At 30.8% G+C, this 20,870-nt stretch overlaps 1 protein-coding gene across 1 annotated transcript in view; it reads right to left on the bottom strand.

The window, feature by feature from the left end:
* Positions 1-20,706, bottom strand: part of LOC124363359 — a 33,109-nt gene extending 12,403 nt beyond the window's left edge. Inside the window, exons 1-2 of the mRNA XM_046818609.1 lie at positions 20,691-20,706; positions 20,199-20,378 (exon numbers count right to left, since the gene is read on the bottom strand). Coding sequence (XP_046674565.1) covers positions 20,199-20,378; positions 20,691-20,706 — 196 coding nt within the window. The remainder of the gene's footprint in view (positions 1-20,198; positions 20,379-20,690) is intronic.
* Between the last annotated feature and the right edge of the window lie 164 nt (positions 20,707-20,870).

Here is a 20,870-nt window from a genome sequence, read left to right as displayed (position 1 = left end):
TTATGTAGCCAAGACCATTGCTTGAGTAGATTGGTTTTTTCTTCACTACAATTTATAAAGCGATGTCCGCCGACAGCATTTGATTTTCAACGAGACCTCGTTCATTGGAAGAGGCCGTACTGCTCGTTGCAGTCTGGTAACTAGCGTATAGCGTTATAAGACCGTAAATGAAAACTCCTTAAGAGTAGCTCAGTCTTGTAGAATACATATTCAAAGACACAGTTCAGATCAGACTTATTCTATCAAAGTATTCAACATTTATAAAACAAATGTATTTGAATATTAGAAAAGGAATGATTCATAATCAGGTGGGTTAACTGTATGAAAGAAAAATATTAGTACATATTATTAGTACATTCGAGTGACATTAATATACCTAGTGTTACATTCGCAAAATTTTTAAAAATATACTTCGTTTCAAAGTTTGTTCAGGCAAATAAGTAACGAGTTTTGAATTTTCTAAATATGACTAAAATTGGTTAAAAAGTGAAAGGGAGAGAGACCTGTATTTGATGAGGTTAGCTGCGTTTGACAATGGTAGGGTAGCGATTTGTACCTGACAACTCTTTATTGTCGATCCCTTTGTTCATAAAATAACAGCAGCCCTACAATAAATCTAGTCTTTTATAAGAAGCACACAATGACATAAAATGTATTGTAGTGCACTTTGGTGCGTACATAAGAGTGTATTTATATGAAACATTTATATAACACATTAGTCTATTTAACGGGTTTTTTATGATTAATGAATGTTGAAAATAATCCTTCAGATTCCTCAATAACTGTTTTTAAATTAATCACAAAACTTGAGTAAACTTTCATAATGCACAATATTTAGTAAAAATGTTAGAAAAATAAATTCAGGTATTTACTTAAGATAGATATTACTTTTCCAATTTATTGGACTTATAAAACCTTTTAAATATTTCACAGGGTAGAATTTTATGTTGCTGTCAAACTATTTTAACACTCTTTATAAAATAAAAAAGAAATTACAGTATTTTATTTTCCAATGAAAACTACCAACAATACTTTCCTAATATATATAGTGTTATGGAAAATTATGTAATCATGACTTTTTTTATTTCCAAAAACTATTTTACATTCCGTTAATAATGCTTGTATTATAATATTGTAAGTGTGAATTGGAACGGACATATCCATTATTTTAATAGTTGCATTATTGACGGACAAATGGTGAAAGAAATTACATCGCAAGCTATACGTGAACACAATTTTCCAATAATTTTACTATTACTATAATAGTTATTATTTTATAAAAAATGTGTGTTATATACTCGTAAAAAATTTAATCAGAGATATTGAGTATTTATTTGTTTTAAATTTATCGTAGAGCATGCATTTGTCTAGTCTTAAACAAAACATGTAAAATTTAATAAATTTCGTTCATGTTTTAATTTTATTCAGGCCTAATTACTATTAATCTGTTTTCTGTTTTACATTACGGGAAATAACCTGACGTATGTTTAAAACTTTATATTTGTAAGTTTTAAAATTGTTTGTTTCAATTATAATTAGAACCAGAAAATATGTTTATTTTTTTGAAAATTTTGAAGTAATTTAGATTTTATATAATACATAGAGCAATTCAGCAATTTATACGATTCTATGCAACAACGGAACAGGCCGCGTGATTCAATATAGTCAAGGATTGAAGGTTTAATACACTAACTGAAACTAAGATTTTATGGTAACACACACACATATATTTTATTCAGGATATTTTGATTTCTATTGTGAGGTCTATCACAAAAATAATCAGCAAATAGCTGTAGATTCTTCTCGACTGAAAAAATTTGCCAATATTTTCCCAGTTTCAAAACGTCAATTTTTTCCCGTAATAAATAACAATGAAAAATATCTATTATACACTAAAGGTTTTTACACACACGCTAATTTTAAAATAAAACTGTAAATTTTTACAAAAACACAAGAAAATTCATTCTCAAATATTTATTGATATTCCGGGAATCGAACTCTTCACTTATTGATTGGAGAGCCGCAGACTGACCATATGCTACGGTCATATCAATAAGATAAAACTAGTTATACACCACTAATAACTTCAAAGTATAAACTAATTATTCAATCTTTTCAAGTTCATTATATTTATAAAAATTTAGAAAGTATTGATGAAAATAAATTATTTACTACATATTTATAATGTAGACTATAGAATCTGTGAGAATTTATTTTAGCTGTACATTTACATAGAGGATTATAATACTTTCAATCACATCACTGCATAATATGGAGCACTAGGATGTATATTATACAAGATGGTGTACTTATATCAGAAAATCATTGAGAAGGCTTTTGAGGTTTTAAAACAAATTACTAAACATTTTTAACATTTTGACTCAAACTGTCGGTTTTGTTTAGGTAGCGAAAAAGATAAAAGGTAGTGTTGGTAAAGAAGTTTAGCGAAAATCACGTACTCTGAACTGAAACCAACAACAAACCGTATAATTTTGAAAAATCTCAGATAGGGTAAGAGAAAAATTATATGTAGATTAATCAAAACTATTTTATTTATAGCTCGTTTTTAGGAATTAATATTTTATAGATGTTGATTTTTTTAGAATTTAAGTAAACTAATAATCAAACAATCACTAAGGTTCCTGACAAATCATATGGGCTTCGTAATAATTCCTTATTTGGACTTATGTTTTCGCTCCCTTAACGAGAGTTGTATGAATAAACAAATCACAAACACAAAGGGGAGTTCTGCGATATTTTGCGTTGCTCTGTCCATCAACGCAAAATGACAAAGAAAGACCCAGCTGAATTTGGTGATGGCAGAGATCAGAAAATTGATGGTCTAGAATCACCAGCTGCTGCCCGCTTTTATTCAAAGCATTTCTCACAATACTGGTTACTTCTGTGATAACCCCTTATAACCGGTATTTTTCTATAACAAAATTTAGCATATGTTTTATATTTAATGATATCTTTAATAAAACTGTATACAAAAAATAGTCTAGTATTGCAATTACATACACTGTGCCTTAATAGTCCCATGCCCCAACTTTCTATTTGAATAGAGATGAAATGATTTACTTTGGAACATGTTTATATTACCAACTAGAGTTTTTTATGTTTAAAATATTTTGAGCCGCCCCTAAAAAATGAGTTAGTTTGGGGTAAGGGCAAAATTTTTAAATAGGACCTCCTATCACGTGACACCTCATTTTAAACTTATTGCAAAAAGAAGAATAATGGTTCAGTCTAGAGGTCCTTAATGTTACTCTACCAAAATTAGTGAATAATTAAAGTTTAAATTGTTTTATTAAACCTCAGCAATTTAAGTTACATTTAAAGTTATTATAAGGTAGATAAAAACATAAACTCGCTAGTTATTTTGTGAACTTACCACACTAAATCTAAAACAAGTTATTGCAATAATCAACTACCATGAGATGTTATTTATTATTTTTGTGTGACCAAAACACAGTAGTAAGTCCTAGGAATACCAATACCTTGCTTTTCCATTTATCTCTTATTGGTTACCAGTTAGTATGTGAGACACATCCAGTCCAGTTACTGTGTTAATTACATTGTTATTTCGTATGTAATAAAATGACTCGGCCAAATGAAGACAACATGTAGATAGAACCAGGAAAAAGTGTTCATTAATAACTAATGAGGGTGTTAAAATCATTTTAAATGTACCTAAAATTGTGGAGGTTTTATTAAACAATTCAATCTTTCATTAGCCACCACATTTCATAGAGTAACATTAGAGACCTCTGGTTTGGGTCCTACGTATCTTTCAGAGGGAAAAGAAAATGAAAGACTTCGAATGTAGAGTTCATCTAAAATGGTTTAAAATATTTTAACTATTACTGAAATTGTTTGAGCTACTTAATTAAATACAAATAATGTAGAGAGATTATATTTAGGATTTATAAAACTTGTTTCACTCTCTTAATTTAGAATTACAAAACACTCGTCACTAAACTTATTTCGAACTATTTTCATATGGATGTTGAGATTGCGATTTTTTAGTTGCTATTAATTAAGTCTCCAAATATGTCTCTGGGTACTTTTTGTATGCCATTATAAAGTATATGTCCCTTTAGAACCAAATCACATGCGAAGTCGCGGGTGAGTGCCAGTCGTTACACTATTTTTAATACCCTAAATTTTTATTAATAAGCGGTTGCTACAAACTCTTCGTTGGATTCATTCGTTCACGCAAAATTCACAGTCTAACATTGAGAATCCTCAATCCTACTAGCTGACAGTATGCGGTCTCAGGAAGGACGTATACGTTGCATAGATCAGCTCACTGATTCTGCTTTGGCGTTAAAATTACAGTTAGACGTATGCATTACCATGTTTAAGTATTTTGAAACACTCTGTTTTTCTTGTTTTAGTATTCAAAATTTTATAATTTTGAATACTAAATTTTTATAATTACCGTATTTGTCATATTTCTTTTATAAGTGAAAATAAAACAAAAGTATGGCCTTTAAAGGAAACGAGATTGTAAATTAACAAGAAAATTTCAGCAAGTTTTACTATTTAGGCAGCTATATAGCCTATGGATATGATAAAACCTAGACCAAAAAATATTTGTTAATTTCAAAGAATATACGAAATTATACAGAGGAGTCACACAAAATAAAGTTAGAAAGAAAACAAAACCTTAGATATACAGCCAGGCCAGTTTTAAAATAACTTTTAAGAATTACCAAAGCAATTTTACATTACAAACCAGAAGGCTGAAGAAATGTAGGTAGACCCGGCAATAGATGGAGTAAAACCTAAAATTTGAGACGAAACAGGCTCTATCGTAAACCCTGCAGACGAAGAAGAACAAAGATTTATTTAATTCTTAGAGTGTGGAGGCACTCATCTAATAAACCCGTCTACAATGGTGTTATTATACTTCCATAAATGTCTTACTTTTAAATAGAAAAACCTATCTGCCTAATCAGCTGCTTTGCGGAAACAAGACTGTGGAACCATAAAGTGCTTTAATGGATAGGGAAAGGTCGCAGCCTGCCTCTTAAGAGGGGTGGCAGTTTGCCAGGCCGATACCCAAAGCTCTTTTTATAAGTCTGTACCGTGAAAAATAAGGGAAAATCAAATGTGAAAAAGCATTCCACCATCAAATATATCACTCCTCAATTAAAATTTACCTTATAGATTTCTTTCTTGTTTTTATAGGGCCTATGAACAAATTCGTGGCATCTTTCATCCATCTAAAGATAAGAAAGCTTTTAACACTTTTAGAAACATAATACGTTCTGTGTTGTTCACCCATATTATTTATTGAAATTTTGTCTTTGTTAGGTACATTTCCGCTCGTTCTTATGTGCCTAGATGTCTCAGAACAACAACAAAACATCTTCGACTCAAATTCATTAAATACATGTCCTATAATGTCTTTGTAAAAAAGTCGTAGTATACCACAAAAAGAAGAATATGTTAAAGTTGTATATTACATGTTTTAGAACAAAGTCCCCCTAAGGCAAGTTTTACTCGAAGTGATCATGTAAAACACAAAGAATACGCAATGTCCATGGATGAGAAATTTCACACCAATTCGTAAAGTGCCTTGAAAACATTGTGCATTATAATCAATACGACTGAGAAGTTGGTTTTGTTTAGATTATAGGACAGATAAACTAACAAAAGTACACATATTTGAATACAACACTATTATCATTTCAATAGTTCTTATCTATTACACTCTCCAAATCATGCAGATCAGAGATACCTCATCACAGTAAGCGTTTGCAGTGGCATGACGCCTACAAATAACACACAATTAATCATCATGCATCTAACAGGAGTTTATACACGTAACGTAGAACAATGGTTGGGAAAGGTAGATTCAATAAGAATGCTAAGTACAGCTCCAATTCACCTTCCACTTAACGCAGCGTCATAAGTCGAAATGCTGTGACAGACTTGACTCCTGGAATCAGAAATCAAGATCCATGCGCACAGACGGCGACTAAGAAGCTTACATTGAACTTTACATATTTTCACCATCAGAGACAACTACATACTACAAAAAATTTAATCTAGATAAAATGGTGTTCTCATCGTCTCACCAGGTGCGTAACTCGGGTTTTAGTTGCTCCATCGTGATTTGGGATCGCCTCAGAAAAATCTTAATGCACTCAATTGTGAACCTGTTGAGCTAATGAGGACACCACTTCATCTATATTACAACTTTTTGTGGATGTCGACACGATGTTGAAAGTTCGTTTATAGCTTCTTCGCCGACTGTTTTGGATCTCTTCAGATGGTTGTGGAGTCTAGGTGTCAAGTCTGTCACAGCACTCGACTTATGACGCTGCACTAAGTGGAAGGTGAAATAGAGCTCATTTTTAACATTTGCAATGAATTTTGTTCGAATGTTGAATGATCGATCCATGTAGCATTTATTAATGTTCATGTTTTTTTCTATTAAGCCTTCAGAAAAATAATAATTGATCTCATTAACGCAAACATTTTCAAACTAAATGGCAGTTTAAGGGCTAAATTTACTTATTGCACTTTATTTTAATTTACAGAGCTTCCTCTTTTCTTCTAATCTATTAAACGTAATCTTTAAATTTCCTATAAAAAAATTTAAATTATGTCCTTGCAAGACAATTTATCATTTGGTAACATTATAAGGTAAGGAAACATTTCCCAGGAAATTAAAAAGGGCTACTTCCACTTGAGTGTCACGATCATTGCAGCCATCTCATTTTACAATTAACATACAAATTAGGGTCTGTTATATATGACCACCCGTTTGGGAGGTAGGGGTGGAACACTTACAGAATGAACTTAAGCTGCTGCTCACGTCCTAATGTATTTAAGTTCATATTTCAATTTTCGAAACTAAATACAATTATTGTTTTTATTATTTCTTATAAAACATTGTTAAAGTCTACATTGCACATAAAAGTAACACTTGTATTATCGAGTTAAATAGCCTTCTGAACATGTACAAGAACTATCTGTACTGAATATAGTAAGGCAATACTTAATATTCGTCAAGCCCATAATTAACATCTCATAAGTAAGAATACAGCGAACATAGAATAAAATAAACTATTTTTAAGCATATTTATTCGCGTATGCACCGATTGAGACAAAACCATTTATAACTGGTAATATTTCAGTTCTCTGCAGTGTTATTTAGAGATTTGACATTAAAAAGAGTTATTTCCTGAAATTAAAACTGCATTCCAGTAAATTACAACTGACTTATTACAAGTGATTTTCGTCATATAACTTGCGCTCGGAACTTTAGGTATGTTTGAACCATTTTATTTCCGTTCTATTCTTCTTTCTGTTCTTTATTTTTGTTTGTATTTACACCTCACCCACTTGCACCCACTTGAACGAAGTGGATATATAAAATCCTCGAAACGTTACGTTATACATTTTGTAACATATAACGATGGCCTCTTTTTTCATTTCAAACCTTTTATTAACAGTAACAAACTTTAAAAAATGAATTAGTAAATATTGCTTTAAGTGATACAAAAATGTATAACACTCATGGCCAAAAAATTATATATTCAGGTGTTGTTGAAGTACATTTTATTAAAAACTTATCCAAAAGGTCTTAATAGTTTTAATTATAAAGGCATAAAATAGTTTCTTATAATTATTTCGTCATAATAAAGTTACTGTACCGTATACATATTTTTAATCTCAAATACATTAATGTATATAATTTACTGTCAGACTACTTGTGAACAGTTTTACTCATGACTGAATACTCCCTATTACATCCAGTAACGTAGGAGCTTCTGAACTGCAGATCAGTGAGGCCTTAATAAACATCATGCAATATTGTATTAATTAATATCACCTGTGCAAGTATCAAATCAAATCAAATCAAAAAACATCTTTTTTTTCCATTATGGTACAAAAAATTTAGAAATCATAGGAGCACAATTTTACATTTATAATATAAAAATTACTTTAGTAATTAACACCAAAACATAAAACTGCAAACAAATTAAATACTTATATGTATAGACTGCTCTAATGATTGTGGAAATGTTTCCTCACATAGGTGCATAGCACCTGTGCGTGAGAGAATGAGTCCCATTAATTCAAAAAATAATTTTCTTAGGGAAATAAGATGTTTAAAATAATGTTGTTTAGTAAAATATATATATATATATATATATATATATATATATAGAAAAATAATTGATTTAATAATTATAAATACTGATAACGCTCATAGTGGTAAAGAAGAAAAAGCAAATATGAGGTTACAGAAGAGACGCAATAGCAAACATACAGTACTTATCAGTGAATGTAGGTAATTAAAATAAGGATAAACGACGAACTGTTTAGATGATAAGAAATAAAAAACCAACAGACAAACGGACTCCTCAGTCAGGACAATGCTTGAGGCCTCTGCCCCTCCTTTCAATTAGCCTACCCCAAACTAATCTTACCCCGCACCTCTACCTACCACGCTGCCAACCAACACCACATGCTCCACAACTATCACCATGCGATCACAAATATAAAAACACGCTCCCATCCTGTAATCCAATTTTGGACATTACATTCTGTAATCAGATGTTATAATCCTTTCCATATAATCACGACCCACACTTTTTAACCAGTTTTTTACTTTTATTTTATAAGTTGATAATGTATATAAAAACATATCTTTAACATATATTATATAAAGCCCTTAAGTAAAATACATTAATAATATGCATCCATACATGTATATAATACAGATTTTAAGCTTAAACCTTATGTATTTCCTTTATTAAGAAAAAAATATCTAAGATTATTTTTTTAATAGCATAAGGTTTAAAAGTTTGGACAGAAAAATCCAAATTGAACCAAAAACATAAATAAACATATTTAGGTAATGATTACATACTAAAAGCCAAATTCATAAATATAAAGTAGAATTCAAAGATATTACATATAAAGTTACTTATACTGGCAGTGACATTGAAAAAAATTTATTCCGTGAAGGTGAAAAGAATAATGGACAATTTCATTAATATACATAATTTAATAGCTATATACTTACATAAATGATAGTATTCAGACAAATGGACTATTTTGTACTCTTGTCTAATTCTCCATCTTTATATGTATGAAGAACGCCTTGCCCAAATTAATTAACATATGCAACGAGAAAGTTCTACAGAAGGAAGAATTGCCATTTATGCAAGAGTAGCCACTTAGCCTAGGTGGCGGTTTGCCAGGTTGGTAACCAAAGCTCTTATTGTCAGTCTGTCACGTAATAAATAACGGAAACGCAATTGTAGAAAACCTACCAGAGGTTATCCATCTATCAAATGAGAGCCCCAACACTCACAATAGCAAAATGAAATGCAAGAAGTTATTTATCCTGCAGTATCTGAGATAAAACTGCATTTCATTAAAAAACGCATTTATTACATCAACATTTGCATTAATTACATCAGTCTCAGTCAGAAGAAGTAGTTAAATTGTGTAACAACTAAAGTATTATTAATTTATACTCATAGGGGTAGTTTAAAACTAAAATTTCAGAGGCACGAATACTTGTTCTCTTTTAATTGAACTATCTTGGCCTCCAGTATATTCAGCATATTCGAAATGGTTTTTTTTTTGGACTGCTCTTTTACCTGTTTCTACAAATCGGTGGTAAAATCATAAATAGTAACTATTGTTAGTGTAAGTAACCATACGATATGATGTGAAAATGTTTCAATACAAGTTATTCCTAAGGTATCACTATTATATAAATTTTTGGCGTAATAATATGGCACCATATGAATAATTTAATCTAAAAAATACTACTAATTTAATAGGCGTACTAAATTTAATTATAAGGTAGAAAAAAATCTGACTTTAGATGATATATTATGAACTATCTATACGATACGAATATATAAGTGACCTAAAAGTGTAATATAGCGTAAATCAACAGTTTGGAGGATTATTAATTGCATAAAATAACATACGAAAATCAATATTTTATTAGTATCTTTATCTAAAATATAAAAAAAACTCCTTATTGTAGAGTGTATTAAAACATAGCCTATATTGACTAATGAAAAAGAAAATTTTGTTTTAGCTGCAGAATAGTAAGTCTTAGAAATACCAGATCGGTGTTAAAAACATTTAAAATTTAGTGTAACACATTATTAAATAACTGATAAATTTATTTAATAATGTGTTACATTATCAATACGTATTGTAAGAGTTTTAGAGCACACAATGTCAACAAATTCTAAAAAACAATCCAATTTGAAATGTTTCTACCTCAATGTGCAGACTTTATCTTAGCCATTTCGACTTCGATAAAAGTCAAAAGTGGATTTTATTAGTACTTATTCAACTAGGAGCAGACCAGAACCTTCACTCAATAATGAGCAAGACTGATATTCCTGAGTACATGCATAGTAGGCTCACACGATCTCAATAAGGTGTTCATTAGTAATAGTTTCACCCTCCGTGTGAGACTCAAACCTTCACACTTTGAGATCAAACACGAGTTTTTTATTAACTAAACACACTTACTAAGTAACAATCCATGCATTTAAGTTATTCTGATGCGCTTATATAATTATATATTTTTATTATATTATTTTTCATTTGATTGGTATACAGGAGAAATGAAATAGGTAAGATGCCCTTTCCCCCTGAACCGGGCATTAGGGAATAAACATTTACATAGAAGAGTAAACTGTGACTACCCCTTGGTATTCTAACACTGCCGGCTGGGAAGAGAAACAAGACAACGCACTTACCACCATTATAAAAGAGCCCCTACCCTGACGGCGCGCGCCTACTTACTTGATGCCGAGCTGTCTGAGGGCCCATTCTAGAATAGAAAGATGCCGTATGCTGACTAGAATGGCTTTAACTCTCCGATTAAACTACATCAGTGACAGAGAATCACTAAGTATTACCACAGCTTTTAATAATATAAACAATATAGTAACAACAACTGGTTAGCCTACGACACTTTAACCTGTGTACTGTTGAATTACGCTCATTGAAATGTATCGACTAATTTTATTACCCATTTAGAACGCTTACTTAAAACGCTTCCTGAATCATCACGCTTAATATAATTGTCTATTCAGCATAGTTACCGAAGAGGAATAGGTTTAGGACGTACTTTTTTAGTGTCAAATATAATGTTACCTCATCAAAGTTTTTAGTTTTTTCCTATAGATTGTATCCTAGCAGTGTTAAATAAGTGAGATACAGAGGTGTAGTTTGAAAAAAACTTTGCTCATCATGTATTCACGAAACTAAGAAACAAAAGTCCTCCACAATCATGTAAAAATATGAAAATATTAGCGATTCACACAAAATGCATTTAAAATTTTTCCTTTTGCGACTACTAGAACTCGCAAAAAATGAAGAGCCTGAATAAATGACACAGTTTGTTTATATAAACATGCATTTTACCACTTATGCTAACCACTAATACAGCCTACTAGTAGATAAAATTATTAAATTACTTAGAATTTGTTCCAGAAACTGATATAACTCTGCATCTAACACATTTTTAAATTTTAAAGTACGTTTAAAATCGAAGGCGAATTTTTACCAAACATGTACAAAAATCACGTGCAACTGCTAGTAGACTGCATGCCTTTTAATTTGACGCAATAAAATATGGTATGCTTGCCCAAGTAATGAATTTTATATTGGTTTGGTAAAGTAACAATGAATACGTAATGTATAGAAAAATAACAACGAAGCTTTCATCAAATACAAGGAAACAACTAGTTATAAAGAAGGCCAATAATAAAGAACATGACAAAGTATTGTTTCTCCGTAGAGAATTTTTAAAAAATTATGTGCTAATAAGAGATATATGTATCGTGAATAATATTTTATGTATTTTCTTGATATAATATCTACCAGGTAATCTTTATGTGTGAGGAACGTTTACGCAGTATCTAAGACTCTGATAAAAAGGACAGAGATACTCTAATAAAGAATGAACCCTAATGTATCTTTCTGTTCTTGCAAACTAGGTAAATAAGACCTGCGTGATTCCAATGCTACTCACGGAATACGGACTATGTAAACTAAACTGATCTGGAGACAAGTTGAATACTGATTGCATTGATCCCAACTGCTTGTACTAACCTTGCAGCATAGCAAACACAATTTGGTTTCTTTAGTGTAATCATTAACCAATTGATTGTTTATAATTAATCTTTAAATCTTTTAAACTTGTTAAGTACTACTCTACATATGCTCATTAATGGTAAAATGACGAGAACTGTATAGTGTTATTCGTACATTTGAAATAAAATTTTCATGTAGAGCAATAATATTCCCACGTGAAAATCTGAATTATTCTACAGTTATTCTGTACATAGAACCGTCTTCTAAGAAGACGGCTTGAGTTTGGAACTATACTTTTTACTTCAAAATACAATACTCAAGCTAAAGCACTGATACATATGTGGAAATATTAAGTACTCTTCATATAAATTTATTAGTCTGCCCCTTATAAACAATGATGTGCAAGATATAGTCTATCAATATAAAAGTGATTTCTATCCATGCACCAGGCTAACTTTATAATAATTTAGATTAATTTAGAGATTAAAAAAAGTATATCGTTATGACGTTATCTAATATTTTATATCACATCAATTAAGCGTTTGCAATAAAATAAAGCTTGATTTATTATTTGGAACAAATATATGAATGGATTAATTGTAAAATACTCTCGTAAACCGCTTCAAGGCTTTTGTTTAGAGACCCTTTAGAGGGATGAACAAGTGGAGGTTAGGGCACGTCACAGGGATCGTTAATTTGTAACTAATGGAAGGGCAATGTTCAGTTTGTTCAATACTGGTACAAGGATAGAGTTTCATATTACAAACAACTGTACTATCTATATTAATACACATATAAGTTTCAAATGTATGGACACTATTGGCTAATATGAAACAATAATATAATAATGTAGTTTGCTAATACCGTCGATAGATTCTTATTTAAAAAAGTTTATTAGAAGAACTGCTCTCGCGGGAACAGTTTCTTACAGAAGAGAACGTTACTGATGTGGTGAACATTGAATAAGTCTCACTTCTATTAGCGTTCATGCATTTTAAGGTATGTTATGAATCTGTTAACTCTATTTAATTTCGCAACATTTAAGCAAACTTCAATAATGGCAGGCTACGTAAATAATGTCAGTTGGAATTGTACAAGTAATACAGTCACCAGTAATTTACCAAATTATAATTTTAGTAACAAGAGAATATTTCTATATTATCAATCGTTAAAAAATGTAGTACTTATAAACAATTAACTATCTACATTTTAGTAGAACATTTACTTGAAGAAACATTAAAAATACATGTGACTGAAATATATTGTAACGGGTAAAAGTACTATTATTCCATACTAATTTGGTGTTGCAATATATTTCTCTTGATCAGGATCGGTATTATATAGATCATTTTACTCGTGGACACGATATGCAATCTTCCTTACCGAAGATTATCTGTAGCTAGAGATGTATCACAGTTTAACAGATTGACTGCGGCAGGTAGGCACTGATATAAGATAGATTATTTAGACGTAAGTGGGTTCGCGCATGTAGGGGTGAGGGAGTTGAGGGGTAAAAGGAGCGGGAAGGCAGGTGCAGCTGGTAGGCTACTAGCACTATTGCAGACGTTGGGTTCACGCTAGACTTTCATTGTACTCCGTTAACACTGCACGACTCCGAGATATTTTCCGTTAAGAAAAGTAAATATTACTAAGAATAAATTAATTTCTGAGTTGTATATTTCAGACATCTTAATTATCCACTAAAGGAGGAATCCCAGTCATCCAGACGGTATTTCGTTGTTCAAAATTGCTGGGGAAATCGGCATCACTTCTTTCGCTGTCACTGGCACTAAGCTCGCTTTCAATATCTTCTCCCAAGCTATTAACAAATCTCTCCGGTTCGCAGGGGTTTTTTCTATTCATCTTGAGTAATGGAATCAAATATTTCCTTCGCTATTTCCATAACACTGTTTGTTGAAAATTTAATATTTGTCTTTTACATGTACTTCTTTATCGTGGCCCTAACAATGGGTTGAGGTCGGGATGATATGGGGGTAACCACACAAGATATATCTATTTTACAGTTTTTAAACAATGGCTTGTGCATTGTTATTAGTTATACAGTTTAAGTTTTAACACGATTGAATTGTGACTAATACATTTCTCGGCTAAACATTTGATAATATTGTTTTTTAAAGTTGACTGTGTGGTGCCGGATTTAACTGTTTTTTTAAAACAGTTATTATGGAAAATGCGTTGTCAATTACTAAAACACTTTATTTTTCTTCAGATTTGAGACGAGTTTGTCTTCAACTCATTATTTGTAAATTTTAAATTCCTATTCTGTTGAAATATATAAATAAAGTAGTACACTTATAACTATTATGTAACAATAATTTCCTTATTTGCTGTTACTACTCCATAGGTTTTCCACAATTAATTTACTAAAACGTTTATTTTAGATTATCTATTGACACTGTAAGCACATTACCTAACAATATACACGAAACGGAACTTACACTTTGATATTAACACTAAGAACAAATTTTCTTTGAAGTCTGAGATTTAGCGAAGCCTATAGCTCGTGGAGCTGGAAAACCTTTCTGACCTGCATGTCTGCACTATAGCTCCAAAATAAATTGAGCTATACACTTGAAAATGAGCACTAAGCTTCATTTCGAAATTTTGTAACACAGTATTCAATAATGGTGGATATCAATCTATGGAATTTACGTAAGCACTGTGAATATTTTTACATTTTTCCTATGAGTAACCATTATGGTAATCATAATATATCAGAATAAATAATTTGTGAACAGATTAATTACACCTATAAGATTTTAAAACATATTAACGTATGTAACCTAACTACCCAAACACATAAACATCATTTTGGGTAACCAACTTACTTAGCAACTATTGTAGAGAAAGATTTTAAATTTTGCTTGAAACTTAAATTCTACAAGAATTAATTCTATTACATGTTTTCAAAAATTCATTTTTACATGATTGTGTCTGTAAAGCAGGACATCTCCTAAATTACATGAACTGTAGATTATGAATTTTGCTTGAAACTTAAATTCTACAAGAATAAATTCTATTACATGTTTTTCAAAAATTCATTTTTACATGATTGTGTCTGTAAAGCAGGACATCTCGAAAATTACATGAACTATAGATTTTGAATTTGCTTGCAACTTTGAAGCCTGTTACGAAACTTTATGTGGCATACTTCTACCTTGTCTTTATAAGCGAGGTTAACATGAATTCTCTCAAGTAACTGAGTACCTTAAATGTGTTTTTTTTACTTGTCCAGAATTATAGATTTGAAGAATATGCATTTGTTATTTATAAAAATTACTTATGTTACTAAAAACTAGAAAATACCAAAAGCACCATAACTTACTTCGATCTCCATGAAACTTGCATTACCGCGCAATAGTTGCAATTGGAAACGGTTGTGCTGCCAGATTTTCGATATTGTTTTTTACTGTTATCTACGTTACAAACTTAGATATGTTATGAATTAAACCATTGCCGTAATACAATACAAATGTAAAACATAAATGTACCAACACTTATCATTGACTGTCCCCTTTATTAGACTGTATGATTTATATTTAAATCCAAAACTCAATTATTGTAGAAGTAAAACTAATGTTTTATGCCGAGCTGCTAATGAGCACATTTATATTCATGTCGCGTCTTCCGCTCTTCCATTCCTGAAGGTAAGAGTCTTTCACAGACGCTTTGTCTGAGTGAAAATGCCAGAACTTTTACAAGTACTTCTACTCTAATGTAATAATTGAAATTCAATCCCTAAGATATTTACTTTAATGGTTTGTTTTTTAAAATAAATACATAATTAATTGTAATATTTGTTTCAACCGCCAACTTTTTCTTCAATTAAGTATTACGTATTGTATTATATATTGTAAATATTTATATACGAGTATAATTTTTATGTTATTTTTTGTTTATTTGATGGTAACCTTAAAATAATTACCTACCAAATAAAAATTATGTGACTAGTTTTATTTATTATACTGAACCTGTACGTACAACTTCCCCTTACAGCATTTCTTTTTAATACTATGCATTTATCTTTACTTTTTTGCTAACTTAGAATTTTTACTAAATAACAAAAAAATTTATCAAAATTTCATATGTAATTTGAGAATATTATGTAATTTTACAAGTTAAACATACTCTAAATATTCACAGACTTCAAAGTTATCAGATTACCCGGATATAGCCTATCACAAAAAATTTAAAGATTCATTATTGTATAGTTTTTCAGTCATCTTCTTTATTATGTTCACAATATTATATTTGAAACAATTTAAACGCAAATAGTTGTTTAAACCAAGATATGTTTATTTTGCTTGAATCAGAATTATTTTAAGAATGGCCAGAATTTAAAAATTTAAACGCACACACGATATTATTAGATTATACTTTAAATTGTAATAGTTACAATTTTTTACGCTTTCTTTCTTTTTTTTCCTTAACATGGATTACCGTAGTTTATAAAAACAATACGTAAATTTTGAGATACAAGAAAAAATGTAGTATAAATAAAGATTGATGGTAAAATAGGTAAATATATTTTTCAATAATTTATCTTAAACTTGTTTTACTAACATTTAATTTTTCTGTTTTATTTTCCACGCAGAAGAGTTAGTAAAATTAACAATCAAATGCTATGAAACGATTCGGTAATATAAAGGTATACATACGGATAAAAAAACACAACTAAAATTGGACATCCTGTTTGACTGTGGTTTAACCAGGAAAACTCATTTCAGCTTAATGACGTGTAACAAAGGTAGTGCCTATTGTATACACAAGTTTTAATTGGAATTCATGTATTTTAAACAAAGAACAAAACACGATCTTTTATTAAAATTTGTTACAAATTATAATCTATACTAAAAAAACATTTATTCATATTTGTTTTCTAGTATAAAATTAAGGAGAATATTGGTTGTGAATACACTAATGGATGTTTATTATTTTGTTACACAAAGTAAAGTAGAAGAAACTGTAATATATTCTGTTACATACCTCTATTTTATTTTACATGGAACAAAATCTTATCAAATATATTTCCTGGGGATTAAAATGTCTTAATTATTGCTTAAGTGTCTATTTGACATCAGGTACCAGCATTTTATAGTTTTCATAACGTTTTCATGATAGTTTGAAGGGCAAATAGTTGGCTGCTTGAAAAAATTACATTATTAAATTGAAACGTAAACGTACACATTGCAGACTTGATTTTTTTTATTAAGTAGATAAATATTCGTATGTATAAGATTATACTTTATATCGTGCTCAGAGCAGGCTGTACAAATTTTAATTTCGAACCTATCAAAATGTTTAACTCGTCACTTTTACAACTACATTTTAGCCATATTTCAAAGAAACCTGAAATCCGAAAAATATATATTTACATATTATAGAAATATATGCATTATATTTATTTGTATATACATTTTAATATTAGTACCGTTTGGTAATACAAAACTAAATGATAGTAAAGTTAAAATTTATTAACAAAACACAAATTTATTTGCATGGTTTTTTGACTTAACTGGATTTATGTACAAAATATGTTGTATTAATAGTAGATTGTATTCTTTAGTTTTATGTAATTCTAAGAGTAATATGTAAGTTTTGTTACGGGATTTATGCAATAAAAAGAGGGCAAGTGAATGCGATAACTGCTGTATTTAAAAATATATCCAGCCAAAAGTTAGAAAACATGCATTACTTGCACATAGCTTCGTTCATTTTGTTAGTAACAGTAAATTAACCACAATATTTGTATATATATATATATATATATATATAATATATACAGGCTTAAAAAGGTACATACAAAGCTCTTGTATATAGTGTGGATTAGTTTACACTTTTCATAAAATTTGAAAGTAATGCCAATCTACATTAATACCAACTTATCTTTTACCGCTTTTAGCTTTCAACATGGTGGCCATTTAATTTTAGTATACAATTGAATCGTTATAATTAAATATTCCGTTACATAAAATGTGTAGATATAATCTGCGGTTATACCTGCCTCGTATTAAAACTTCGGCAACGGAGTATACAGGTGAAATTGTCACTCATCACGTGTTTTTTTTATTTATTTTTTTATTTACTCACTTCTCTCATTTTTTACTTTCCAACATGCATGTAGAACCTCGAGTCCATCATTAAAATTGTCCATTGGGTGATCAAAGTCCACGAGGTGATATGCGAAAGTGGACCTTTGTTTGGTTTTCGCTATAACGTGTTTTGAAACTGCGCCCCCTGTATGATTGATGTAAACGTTACGACAATTGGTATATTTAATTTTATACATTCTTATTTTTTCAAGCTTTTCCTATAGTTTTTTGTGTTTATGTGGGAGGAGATGACGAGTTTATTTGGACTTTTTAAAAGTCAATTGAAGGCTTTGTCTTTGGTTATTTCTTAAGGGCCTGTTGTATGGAGAGACCATATTCCACGTACTATATTTTATCATTTCTATTCTGGTGTTTTATCTACCATATTTTTAGTATAACCATTTAAAAGTACTATGTGTATTATTATGTCTAGTCCTTATTAGAAGTCTTCTTTAATTAACGGGACTGTTAACAAATTGTGTATCGTTGAGTTGTAAGTAGAAAACCTTCCGGTTGTACTGTATAATGATAGGATGTAGCGTGATGGTGGACACAAGTTGTAGTTTTTTTTTTTATATATACTAAGTTTAAGGCTATTGTTCACTTTTATATTGTTAAATCATGAAGTTTTATACTGGTTAACTCTTCTGTTCATAATTTGAATTCAAGTTTTGCTTCAATTTCGTTAATTAGCTGAGGAATAAATTCAATTGACTGTTATTACCAATAAATAAAACTACGCTATCATCCAAGTATCTCTTGTATACAAGTAGTTTGTTCTATGTATGTTACTCTCCGATAATATTGATTCTGCTTCGATATTAAAACAGTCCATGTAATTTCCTGTATGGCACTAAATGAGTCAAATACGTGACTCAAATAAGGCTGATATGTCAACATAAACTTCTCCTGGAAATTCTCAGTTGAGTATCTAATCAGATGATACGTTTACACACGATTGGATCTAACTAAATACAGCTGCGATACTCAGTTTAAATTATTTCAAATAAAAAAATTTATTTAACATTAATTTTTGCGATTGACTCTTTTCAATACTACATAAACCTAATAACTGTATTAAGTGATATTTTTTATTAAAGTGTTATTCATTGCTGTTCGCAACTCGGGAAAAAACATTAGTATTACTTCTAATACAATTGATTGTTGAATTGGAATACAAACTATGCATTCTAGAAGTGATATTTTTTGTTATAATGCCTACACGATGAGTACATTTAATTATAGGCACCTATTAACCGTATTGCGTGTTTTTTTTGTGTGTCATTTATTAGTGTTAATCTAAATAAAAAAACGCAAGTTATTCACATTTGCAGAAATAAAACCCTACTATCTTTCGTTGAAACGGAGAAAATAGTCGTAAATGTTCAAAACACGGTGTGCTTTAAACAGACTGAAAACACAGATATGAAACCTAGACATGGTAAATAAACTGCGGTAAGAGGCTTAGTTTGAATAACTATTCATGCTTGTCCTTTGTTCTTTACATCGCTAACGAGGTTTCAGTTTAGAAACTTTCAAAGTTCCGCCGTTATTATATATTTTCTTATAAACAGTAGATAGTATTACGTTATTTACTACGTGTCCTGTATGAGTGTATTCAAGTTCAGAGCATTGCTATCTCAAATAATTTCAGATGAGATCAAAAATATATAAATATCATGTATAAACATAATTAAAACCTCTAAAAGGAATTCAATAGTTATAAGAAGTATAATATACGTTTGTCAAAAGAAGTTCATGTGACATAAAGTTGAATATACCGATTACTGTATAAAGTAACAGAATTTGTAAACTAAGGTTACAAAGAAACAATGCAAACCCCCTAAATTTCGTGTAGGGAATCTATTCTTTATTTAAAGTTCGTAATGACGATGGAAGGTTTGATAGGCTACCAGGTTCCACGTTTCGGACATTTGCTATCGTTATGCGTTACGTGTTTATACATGTGAAGGCGTTCACGAGAACGGTCCTCCTCGTCGATAGGGTGGTCAGCGTCCAGGTCATAACAGTACGGCAGGGTGGTTAGCACAAGCTCGGCGCCGGCTGGCTGGGCTGTGCTGCAAGAGTCCAAGGTGACGGGAGATATTCTGGTACTCGCCGACTGCCATCGTTGATGCTGGCGATCAGCACCTCGCAGCTCTGGTCACACTCATGTGGTTTTTGTTCTGGAGTTCATGCCGCCAACTGAGAGTGCGGAGCTAGCCTTCACCCCCACACGTCTTGCGATGTGGCGGGTGTAGCTGTCGCCAGTAACAGCGATTGAAGTGGAGAACATGAATTTGAACGGGTTGGTTTAGACCTGATTTCTGCTGTTCGAGATTGTTATGTGACTGCTTGAATTTTTCGTCGATAGTACCAAATATGTATTTACTGCTGTTACTGGTTGTCTATTTTTCAAGCTCTTGACCTCTGTCCACGACTGTCTCTGGCTTGAGCCTCTACATTCACAACCTCCTAGCTGCCTCATAACGTTTCAACGGCTCTGCTGGATCGTGGATTGTCTCTGAAATTCGGATATTCAGTTTTTAGACACTCTAATTTCGTCTTCAATTTAGGGATCTCTGCAACAACGTTTTTAGGGATTAATGAAGGGGTTATTGATAATGGAGTGACTGTCAGTAATGGAAGCAA

Source organism: Homalodisca vitripennis, chromosome 5 (genome assembly GCF_021130785.1).
Source record: "Homalodisca vitripennis isolate AUS2020 chromosome 5, UT_GWSS_2.1, whole genome shotgun sequence".
NCBI classification, from domain to species: Eukaryota; Metazoa; Arthropoda; class Insecta; order Hemiptera; family Cicadellidae; genus Homalodisca; species Homalodisca vitripennis.
The sequence above is the reverse complement of the archived record's forward strand: the minus strand, read 5'-3'. Positions and strand labels throughout refer to the sequence as shown.